This window comes from Phyllobates terribilis, unplaced genomic scaffold (assembly GCF_046119375.1).
Source record: "Phyllobates terribilis strain yellow unplaced genomic scaffold, ASM4611937v1 Scaffold_1__5_contigs__length_1240528914, whole genome shotgun sequence".
Taxonomy (NCBI): Eukaryota; Metazoa; Chordata; class Amphibia; order Anura; family Dendrobatidae; genus Phyllobates; species Phyllobates terribilis.
In genome coordinates, this window is record NW_027362761.1 from 190,947,242 (window position 1) to 190,958,585 (window position 11,344).

The window sequence follows — 11,344 nt, forward strand, 5'->3', positions numbered from 1 at the left end:
CAGAGCCTTTCTGCTACCAGTAACTTGGAAGTCCCTTATATTTTTAACAGACGACGGATCTGAGTGGGGACTAGCTTTTTTTGAGGACTGAGTTGAAGCTTTTATTGGGAACATTTTACGTAACATTTATCCGGCGCTCTAGGCTGAGCACTTACATCGGGGTTTCCATCTAAATTTCCAAGTGATGTAATTCAGATGAAACCCCTGCAGGATCCATTCACTATAATGAGGCAGCAGAGTTACTCTGGACTCCGTCTGGCCTCTGTTTAGCGGTGTCCTTTTTTTCAGAAGTGCACAAAACTGTGGCCAACCGCACTTTTATGCACGCCTAAATCAAATGACACCGTGGGATCACAGGCCAGACGACATCCACAGTGGCCTATATCTGCCTCATTACAAGGAATCTTCCGTCATGGGTTCCGGCTGAATCACATATTTCAGAGATTTACACGGAAACTCTGGTGTAAGTGCTCAGCGCAGAGCGCAGGATAAATGTGAGCAGAGCCTTACTGCGATCTTTTGGAGACATAATAAACAAATCAGTAGCAGGTGAAGAATTGGTTTTATTTATTTTTTACGCCGTTCCTCGTGCGGTACAAGTGATGAGATTACTTTATTCTTCGGGTCGGTGCGATTACAGAGATACCAGATTTATATCGGGTTTTTATGACTGACAGCTGTCACACACTAAGACGCCTTTTTTTGCAAAATCTAGTTTTTGCATCACCATATTTTGAGAGCTATAATTTTTCCATATTTCGGCCGACAGTCATGTGACGGCTTGTTTTTTGCGGGACGAGTTGACATTTTTATTGGTACCATTTTTGGGTACGTGACATTTTTTGATCGCTTTCTATTCCGTTTTTTGGGAGGTAAAATTAACAAAAACCAACAATTCAGGAATTGTTTGAGGTTTTTTTTATGCCGTTCTGCGTGTGGTAATAGTGATAAGGCAGCGTTATTCTTCGGGTCAGTACGTTTACAGCGATGCTACACTTACTGTATATTTTTTTATGTTTTGGCGCTTTTACACAATAAAACAATTTTATAGAAAAAATATTTTTTTTGCATTGCTTTATTCTGAGCGCTATAACTTTTATTTTTCGGCTGATGGAGCTGTATGGCGGCTTTTTTTTTGCGGAACAAGATGACGTTTTCAGCGGTACCATTTTTATTTCCATTTTGCTTTTTGATCGCATTTTTTTCTACTTTTTGTTTGGTGATATGATGAAAAAGCATATTTTTTTGCTCCGTTTTTAATTTATTTTTATTACGGTGTGCACAGAAGGAGTTAATTAGTGTGACAGTTTTATAGATCGGGTTGTTTCGGACGCGGCGATACCAAATGTGTACTTTTTTTGTTTTTGCATAAATATACCGATTTATTGGTTTAATATTTTATTTATTTATTTTTATTTATTTTGTGATTTTTTTTTTTAACAGCTTAAAAACATTTTTTTTTTACATTTTTTACTTAGTCCCTGTATGGGACATTAATTTTTATTTTTCTGATCACTGATCTTATGTAATGTAATAGACATGTATTACATTACATGAGATCTTCGCTGACTGTTTCACAGTCAGAGTCTCCTGCCAGGCTTCAGCTGCAGGCTGAGCCAGGCAGGACACCATATATGGCAAAGCTGGAGGCGGTCATGTGACCTCCAGCTGCCATAGCAACGTCAGGTCCTGGAAGGTATCAGGGGTCTTCGGAGAGGTAAGTAAGACGACCCCCTCTACTCTGTCTATCTTCTATATGCCGCGATCACTATAGATCGCGGCATATAGAACATAGCAAAGGGTTAACGTCATTGGGACCTGATCCAATCAGGTCCCGATGATGTCCCCTGTCAGAGCTATCGCTCTGCACCGCAAACGCAGCGCTTGCAGGACCCTGGGGGTCCTGAGCGCTGCGAGACCACCCACCATTTTTAAACGTCGGCGCTGCACAGAGCCCAGCAAGCGCCGACGTTTATCTACAGTGGGCCGTCGCGAAGCGGTTAAGCTGTCATCACCAACAAAGGCTTTTTTATGAAGTATTTAACAAATTTCAGTAATAGCGTTCAATACTTTTTCTCTGGGTCATTTCTCATTATTACACATAATTTATGGCCAGATATGTTTTGATTTCTTTGCCTGTGTGGATTGGATGGGTTGTTACCGACATCTGCTGACAATTACATGTCAATAGCACCTTTCGAAATATATTTACTTAGAAAATTGGTGATCTGTTCAATACTTATTTCATCAGCTGTATGTGTTTAAACACAGACATGAGAAGAAGGCCTAAATGATGGCAGCTGTATACTGACTTTTTAACAGGAGTTTAAATGTGATTGGCCAATTCTGAACACTACCACATTTCCAATTATAAGAGGGTATTCACACTTATGCAACCAGATTATTTTAGTTAATGGTTATTTTTAAATTTTACCCTCAAAATTATTTCAGTTTGTTTCTCATTGGATTTGTGCAGACTATGGGTGACATTAAAGGTGAAAAATGTTCTGTAATTATTCTTGTTGGTATGATTATTTTACAAGACCGAAACCTGGCATTTTAACAGGGATATGCAGACTTTTGATATCCACTGTATATTTTTTATATCCATATATATTTATCAATAAATAGATTTAGGGATAGATATAGCAGAGCTCATTTTAGCTGCTGTGATTTATTCTGTGTTTTTCTATTGCAAATTGGCTAGACAGTAAATATAAATATAGACACACACATAGTAATGTAGTATAAATTAATGTAGATTGCAGATGGCAATTTTTCTCCTCTTTGATTTTTTGTTTTACTACATCCAATTAGAAGCAAAATTACACACAGTGGTTATACACTGCTTTAGGCCTCATTCAGATGCCCATGAGTCATGTTCAGTGTTTTTCACGGATAAATTACTTATTGTATGTCCGCAAGTCTGCAAAAGAAAAAAAATCATGGAAGCATGTCCATTTTTGATCCGCATCGGATAAATATTACCCACACGAGTCTATGGATCACAGACACCACAGAAGGCTTCAATGTGCAACCTGGATCCAAAGTAATGATGTACGTAATTTGTACAACAAAAATCATGGATGTGTGAATTAGGGCTCTGCGCCATGCAGGATAACCTGGAAGCAACCAAAAGGGAGGGGACCATGATCCCGGGAAGCCAACTCCTCAGAACTGCCAGCCAGTGGACACTCACTCTGGGACCACATGTGGTCCAGGAAGTTCTGCACCGCCAATGCTTTAGGGATAACTTCAGCAAACCGCTAATAAAAGTATGCGCTGGGGCAAAGGAGAATAAGCCTGGCATTGATACATCCTATAAGTGACGATGCATCTGTTGGGAAGGTACAGTTTTAATGTAATGAACACGTGACAGACTGGCATTACGTCACAGTCTAGCAGAAAAAGAAGTGCGTACGCCATCACATGATCAGCTGCAGGTTCTGCACCAAGGTATCAATTTTACATTGCAAGTAAATTGAGAAACATACAGAATACAAAATTATATGTGAAAAAAAATGTTGGAACACCGCTATATTGTATTCATTTCCTTAGACATTTTGTTTTTGTAACATTGCTGCAGTGGACACAAAGTGATGTACAGCAAGCGATTGTTTCAAGATGTTTGAGACGGTCTTTAACCCCTTTACAACCCAAGGTGGTTTGCACGTTAATGACCAGGCCAATTTTTACAATTCTGACCACTGTCACTTTATGAGGTAATTACTCTGGAACGCTTCAACGGATCCCCCCGATTCTGAGACTTTTTTCGGGACATATTGTACTTCATGATTGTGGTAAAATTTCTTCGATATCACTTGTGTTTATTTGTGAAAAAAAACGGAAATTTGGCGAAAATTTTGCAACTTTCAAACCTTTAATTTTCATGCCCTTAAATCAGAGAGATATGTCACACAAAATAGTTAATAAATAACATTTCCCACATGTCTACTTTACATCAGCACAATTTTGGAACCAAAATTTTTTTTTTGTTAGGGAGCTATAAGGGTTAAAAGTTGACCAGCGATTTCTCATTTTTCCAACAAAATTTACAAAACCATTTTTTTTAGGGACCACATCACATTTGAAGTCACTTTGAGGGGTCTTTATGACAGAAAATACCCAAAAGTGACACCATTCTAAAAACTGCACCCCTCAAGGTGCTCAAAACCACATTCAAGAACTTTATTAACCCTTCAGGTGCTTCACAGGAATTTTTGGAATGTGGAAGAAAAAAATGAACATCTAACTTTTTTCACAAAAATGTTACTTTAGACCCAATATTTTTTATTTTCGCAGGGGTAACAGGAAAAAATGGACCCCAAAATTTGTTGTGCAATTTCCCCTGGGCACGCAGATACCCCATATGTGAGGAAAAAACACTGTTTGGGCGCACGGCAGGGCTCGGAAGGGAAGGAGCGCCATTTGACATTTTGATTGTAAAATTTGCTTGAATAATTAGCGGATGCCATGTTGCGTTTGGAGAGCCCCTGATGTGCCTAAACAGTGGAAACCCCCCACAAGTGACCCCATTTTGTAAACTAGACCCCCCCAAGGCACCCATCTAGATGCATAGTGAGAACTTGGAACCCCTAGGTGCTTCACAAATTGATTCGTAAAAATGAAAAAGTATTTTTTTTTCCACTTTTTCATTTTTACGAATCAATTTGTGAAGCACCTAGGGGTTCCAAGTTCTCACTATGCATCTAGATAGGTGCCTTGGGGGGTCTAGTTTACAAAATGGGGTCACTTGTGGGGGAGCTCCACTGTTTAGGCACATCAGGGGCTCTCCAAACGCAACATGGTGTCCGCTAACAATTTGAGCCGATTTTCCATTCAATTTGTTAGCGGATACCATGTCGCGTTTGGAGAGCCCCTGATGTGCCTAAACAGTGGAGCTCCCCCACAAGTGACCCCATTTTGGAAACTATACCCCTCAAGGATTTTATTAAGGGGTATAGCGAACATTTTGAACCCAGAGGTACGACACAGAATTTGATAACATTAGGTCACCATATTGAATAAGTTGTCATTACTCTTGAGCGCAAGTGCTCTCTACTTGAGTTTGCATCGGGTACTCAGGTATGCCGGGTGCTCAAGTGAAATGCTCGAGTCCCCGCCCGCATGCTTCACGGTTATTAGACACCCCCAAAAAAACATGCGGGGATCGCTCGCTCGTGCATGGCAGGCAATCCCCGCGAGGTTTTTTTGGCCGCGAAGCATATGGGGCGGAGACTCGAGCACCCGCGATACTCAGTGCATACCCGAGCACCCGATGCAAACTCAAGTAGCGAGCACTTGCGCTCAACACTAGTCGCCATATCGTCATTTTTTTTTTTTTTTTTTTTTTTTTACATTGGAAAAAAAAAACAACCCCAACCCTAACATTAGCACAACCCCAACCCCAGCCCTAGCGTTTAATTTTTACGCCATTCCTCATGCGGTATAAGTGATGAGATTACTTTATTCTTCGGGTCGGTGCAATTACAGCGATACCAGAATCATATCGGGTTTTTATGATTGACAGCTGTCACACACTAAAAGACACATATTTTGTAAAATCTAGTTTTTGCATCGCCATATTTTGGCCGACAGAGTCATGTGACGACTTGTTTTTTGCGGGATGAGTTTATGTTTTTATTGGTGCCATTTTTTGATCGCTTTCTATTCCTATTTTTGGGAGGCAGAATAAACAAAAACCAACAATTCAGGAATTGTGTTTTTACATTTTTTTATTCTGCTCCGGGTGTGGTAAAATTGATAAGGCAGCTTTATTTTTCAGCTCAGTACATTTACAGCGGTATCACATTTATATAGTTTTTCTATGTTTTGGCGCTTTTACACAGTAAAAGCTATTTTATAGAAAAAATTATTTTTTTGCATCGCTTTATTCTGAGAGCTCTAACTTTTTGATTTTTCGGATGATGGAGCTGTATGGTGGCTTGTTTTTTGCGGGATGAGATGACGTTTTCAGCGGTACCATTTTTATTTATATTCGTCTTTTTGATCGCGTGTTATTCCATTTTTTGTTTGGCGGTATGATGATAAAGCATTGTTTTTTGCCTTTTTTTTTTTTTTTTTTTTACCGTGTTCACTGAAGGGGTTAACTAGTGGAACAGTTTTCTAGGTCAGGTCGTTACGGACGCGGCGATACCAAATGTGTACTTTTATTGTTTTTTTTTTTCATAATAATATTTATTGATGGGTACATTATATTTTTATTTTTAGTGGATTATTTTTTTTTAAATATTTTTACAATTTTTTTCTATTTTTTTTTTCACTTTCAGCGCTGGACAGGGAGAAGATTGTTTGGAGATGCACTGCGCATGTCCAAACAATCTTCCTGCTGTCTGGTGACCCGGATGTTGTCATGACAACATCGGGTCGTCATGGCAACACCAGGGAAGCCGCGGCAGACATCGCTGGAAGCCGGAAGAGGAGATGAGTATCGGCGATCACCTCCCCTTGCCTCCGCAATGCTGCGATCGACTTCGATCGCAGCATTGCGGGGGTTAATGTGCTGGGAGTGGTGCAGGACCGCTCCCTGCACATAGTATCGGGTGTCAGCTGTGACAATCAGCTGACACCCGGCGGCGATCGCGCCCGCACAGCCTGTGTGCGCGCGCGATCGCCATGACGTACTAATACGGGTCAGGCTCTTAAAGCCCAGGGCACTGACGCGTATTAGTACGTCATGGGCTTTAAAGGGGTTAAACACCAGAGTGGCTATACTGTACAGGCCAGGGGTTGAAGAGCTGAGTATAGTTTTTAATTTTATTTTACATATTTCCCGCTCTTGGCTATATTTTTCTTTTTTAATGAATCATGTAAAAAAGCGTAAAAGGGTACACATGCGTATTGCATTAACGACAAGTCAATAGCCTAGCAAAAATACCATTGTAATGACATGAATAAACTTTAAACAACTCTATGACGAAGTTGCTAAAACGTTCCATTCAGGGAATGGATACAAATACAATAAACAGCCCTCATAACACATGTAAAGAAAAAAAAAACTGAGTAAATGGATATGAAAACAAAATGTATTTCCCCATCATTTTGCAGAAGTGACAGCGTCTCATCACAACCAACGGCAGTAGTTAAAGAGGATAGCAGTTCTATATCACTAATTAACATTGCAGTCTTCGTGTAGTGTATGTGAGGCAGTTGCATACTGCAAAGTTTTTGTGCATTCTATGAAATTCCATTTCAGCCTGTATCTTCTGACTCCTGCTTGTGATAAGTTTCTACCTGTCAACCCTTACAAATAGGAGACAAGGAAGAAGTATAAAGTCAAATTTCATCATAAATACTGGAGATTGTGCAAACACACACACACACACACAGTTAAGTCAGGCAGCATTATTCAGGGGGATTAAGATAGGAGAGTCTATACAATGATATACTGCCTACCATATCATTGGATTCTTATATAAAGCAGAAATTATATATGGGCGACATATAGGTGGACAAGGAGTCTGGAGTTGGGAGGGGAAAGGAAGTGTATAAGAGCTGCCAGGAGCCTGAATTAAATGTTATTCTGTAGTTAAAGTTGGAGGCTGACCTGTCTATACAGGAAAGCATGTACTGGACTGGTTATCAGACTGGAAACACTTGAAACATCTGACCATAACAAAAAGTGAAAATGTACAGATGCAACTAAACTGGGATTAAATAAATTACAAAGCTAGAATATGGTTGGTGAGTTAGGATTATATGTAAAGGGAAACGTTGTCAGAGTGCTTCTTTAAAGTTATCAAGTGCTCAATCCTGACAATGCTAACCGATCGCTTCTTTAGATTTATGTGCAATAAATCAGTTTCTCAGACAAAGGTTAAGGGACATCTTTTATTTTATGTCTGATGCTTCACAACAGGGTGTAGCAGTTTCTGTTCAGCCAAATGATCTCCTGACATATCTGATAAATTACTTTTATGGCCTCACTTTTTCAATCACTGTGACAATGGAAAGGAGATGGTTTATCTTGGTCTTGAAAAACATAGTATATTACACTGGAGCTTTAAAAGGAATAATCCAATCTTTCAGAAACTTTGGACTGGAATCAATTCATTGTGGCCTGAAATACAATTCAATCAGAGAACTTGAACTCAAAATGCTTCAGGTTAGTGGGTTTGTACAGAATTAGAAAGACTTGGCTGCTTTCTTTACAAAATAGTCACATCTGTAGAACGGTTGTACGTGATATTGCAGCTCAGCCAAATTTAAATCAATGACCTACAACACCACACAAAAATAAATGACAGAATTGGCGCTGTGGACAACAAAACAGACAAGTTTCTCTCATTGCAAATAACCCACACAGACAAAAATATAGGGAAACATGGAAATGTTGGTTTAGATCATAACTGGAAAACTCAGGTATATTCCTCAAACAGCTGAAAATACTGTCATGGGGACAAACGTCATATCAAATTGTCAAACCAGACCCTTAAGGAGGGTTTACACGTCACGATCCAGGCCGTTAAACGACCCTACGAGCCTTCTATGCACAGAGACCCATTGTTGATATGATCAGTGTACAAAATGAATACCATGTTATCAGCAAGGGTGATGTGCTGCCAATAACTGTGATAAAAAAGATCAAAAATCATTTATCAGTCAAATGAGCGCTTTGTTCATCAGGTGCTTGCTGTCCAGTTTAGACAGGCCGATAGTTTCTTCGAATGCTCATTCCCCAATAACTTGCTCTTCTAAATGGGCCATTACCGGTTATGTCTTATAAACTAATGTAGGTCTTTCAGTAGCAAAAAAAATCTCTAGAACAATTCAGCCATGTGTGAACGTATCCCAATTGTAGAAATTCCTGTCTAAAGAGTAAAATTAAGAATTACTTGCCTCATTATCAGACTCCACGAGCACCTGATCATATTCACTAAGGGCTACAAGGAACATTATGGAGGTGACATTTTCAAAGCAGTGTATCCACTTCCTCCTTTCTGATCGCTGCCCTCCTACGTCCACCATTCTGTAAAGACGAGAGCAACGGTTACTGGTCAATAGCAACATAACGTTAAAGAGGAATTGTCAATATTTGCCTATTGAGTTTTTTTTCTTCCGCAGAGATATTGGCCTTTTTATTTAGTGCTAATCTTTATGGTCTTTAAAAAGGAGGCATGGCTCACCAGATTCTTGAGAGAGGGGGGGGGGGGGGGGGTCGTGGCTTACAGGATTCTCGGGGGAGGGGCATGGCTCACAGGATGGATAATGGGTGTGGGGGGTAGCCAGGATACTCTGTGGGGGTGGGTTGGAGGCACGGCTCACAGGATTCTCGGGGGGGAGGGGGACATGTCTCACAGGATACTAGGGGGAGGGGGGGGGACACAGACGGACATGGCTTACAGGATTCTCGGGCGGAGGGGCATGGCTCACAGGATTCTCAGGAGGCATGTTCTTGGGCTGCTCTGCCTTATTACTAGCCTGTGAGCGGGACACCCTTGTTAAAAATTAGCACTAAATAATAAAGGCCCATATCTCTGGAATGTATGGCGGATTGAAAAAAAAGCAACGAGAATAAAATAAGAACAAAAACTGGTCATTTTTTACCTAATAACCAGTAAACAAAGTAACAAAGTACTGTAACACAGTCAAATTTTGATACTACCCCATATTTTTAAGTAAAAAGGTTTTTTTTGAAAAATAACTTCACTCCCCATTAGACCCCACTAGGTTAAAATTATAAACTGAGGTTACTCAACCTCCTTAGATCCAGCGCTGCGTCTCCATCACTGCCCCGATCTTTTTAGACAGATTGCAGTGGTGATGTCACAATAGTGCATGTGACCACTGCAATCAATCACTGGGCACAGTGGCTCTGCCAAGGTAGACAGCATGGCTGCTATGCCCAGTGCTGGGCTCTTGGGGTCACAAGCACTGTAGTCATAATGTGACCCCTGCAGTCTGTGAATAAAAACCAGGGCAGTGGCGGAGACAACACTGGGAGGGGACCACCTCAGTTTTCAATTTTAACCTAGTGGAAGACGATTGGTAGGGAAAAGTTCTAAGACAGATGGGGAGGGAAGAGTTTTAATGGGACAATCAGGAACCTTATGAAAAGTAGTACAATCGTAATGCGATTGTGGGAAGATTATGGTTTACCATGACAGAAGGGGATCTCTCGAATGTCCCTGTCATTTCTATATAGGAGACTGGGAAAACTGAAAATACATTGTATTACTAAAGTGCTACAGTGTATTGTGTAAGTGATCAAACAATTGCAGGTTCAAGTCACCTTTGGGCTCTATCAAAATGTGAACCCCTACACACATAAAATTAGCCACCTTCTCCAAAAAAATAAAAATAACTAAAAGTAAGCATCACCACAGCCATAAAATTTTAATCTATAAAAAAACAAAATGTATTTAGGAAAATGTACGGCTCTTTGAAGAAGTGGAAATAAAAGCAAAAGGGCAAAAACAAAAATTGGACCTGTGAGAAAAGGGTTAATAAGCAGTTTTTAAATCATTATACAAAACTGATTCAATCTGGTGCCATCTGCAACTATCCACTACTGTTCCCTTCATAAATAGGTTTCACCTGAAGATGACACTTTGTAAATCAAATGGATATTCGATGATTCCTGTTGTGGGCACTCTGACCCGGAGCACATCTTGTTGAGAAGGTAGATATCCATGATCTGCAATACGGTCCAGGTCATTAAGATAACTATGAAAGAAAAGCAAGAAAGCAAGCCAGTGAGCCATGTAGAATATTCATATTCCAAGAATTTTATTAATTTTTTTAAATTAACAAAGAAAATTAGGGAAAATTTATCAGGCAAAGGGAAAAATACAAGGGGGTAGACAATACAAACAAATAAACATGGAAGAACTCAGGTTTACAATGAGCTGTATCAATGAAAATTCAAATAGTAAAATAAGATAAATGCATATACTATCAAACATTACTACCACTTGAAAGGTTGAGTGTCAAGGTCTGATCGATTAATGAAAAATTTCCGACCAACGCAACCACTTTTTTGAGAATCTATTGAAACAATTATTAGCTATAGCAAATTTTTGTTCATATATTTTATGGATTTTAATTTTTTCTATTATGTCAGAGAAAAGTGGGGGGATTTGCATCTTTCCAATGAAAAGCTATGGTATTTTTAGTGACCAAAAGGATATGTATCAGAATAGAGCTGAGCGATCGATCAACATCTTCCATACCAATTGAAAATAAAACTAATTGAGGAGTGATGATAGCTAATAATAAAATTATGTATTCTTTTTAGGAGGTCTAATATTTGTGTCGATAAAAATTTAATTCTTGGGCATTCCCAAAAAAATATGAAACATGTCACCATTTAGACCACAATTCC

General features: G+C 39.6%; 1 protein-coding gene across 1 annotated transcript in view; it reads right to left on the bottom strand.

Annotated features, from left to right (window-relative positions):
• LOC141253050 (guanine nucleotide-binding protein G(q) subunit alpha) overlaps positions 1 to 11,344 on the bottom strand; it is a 141,392-nt gene that overhangs the window by 22,604 nt on the left and 107,444 nt on the right. Inside the window, exons 4-5 of the mRNA XM_073670812.1 lie at positions 10,558 to 10,686; positions 8,860 to 8,989 (exon numbers count right to left, since the gene is read on the bottom strand). Of these exons, the coding sequence (XP_073526913.1) occupies positions 8,860 to 8,989; positions 10,558 to 10,686 (259 nt within the window). The remainder of the gene's footprint in view (positions 1 to 8,859; positions 8,990 to 10,557; positions 10,687 to 11,344) is intronic.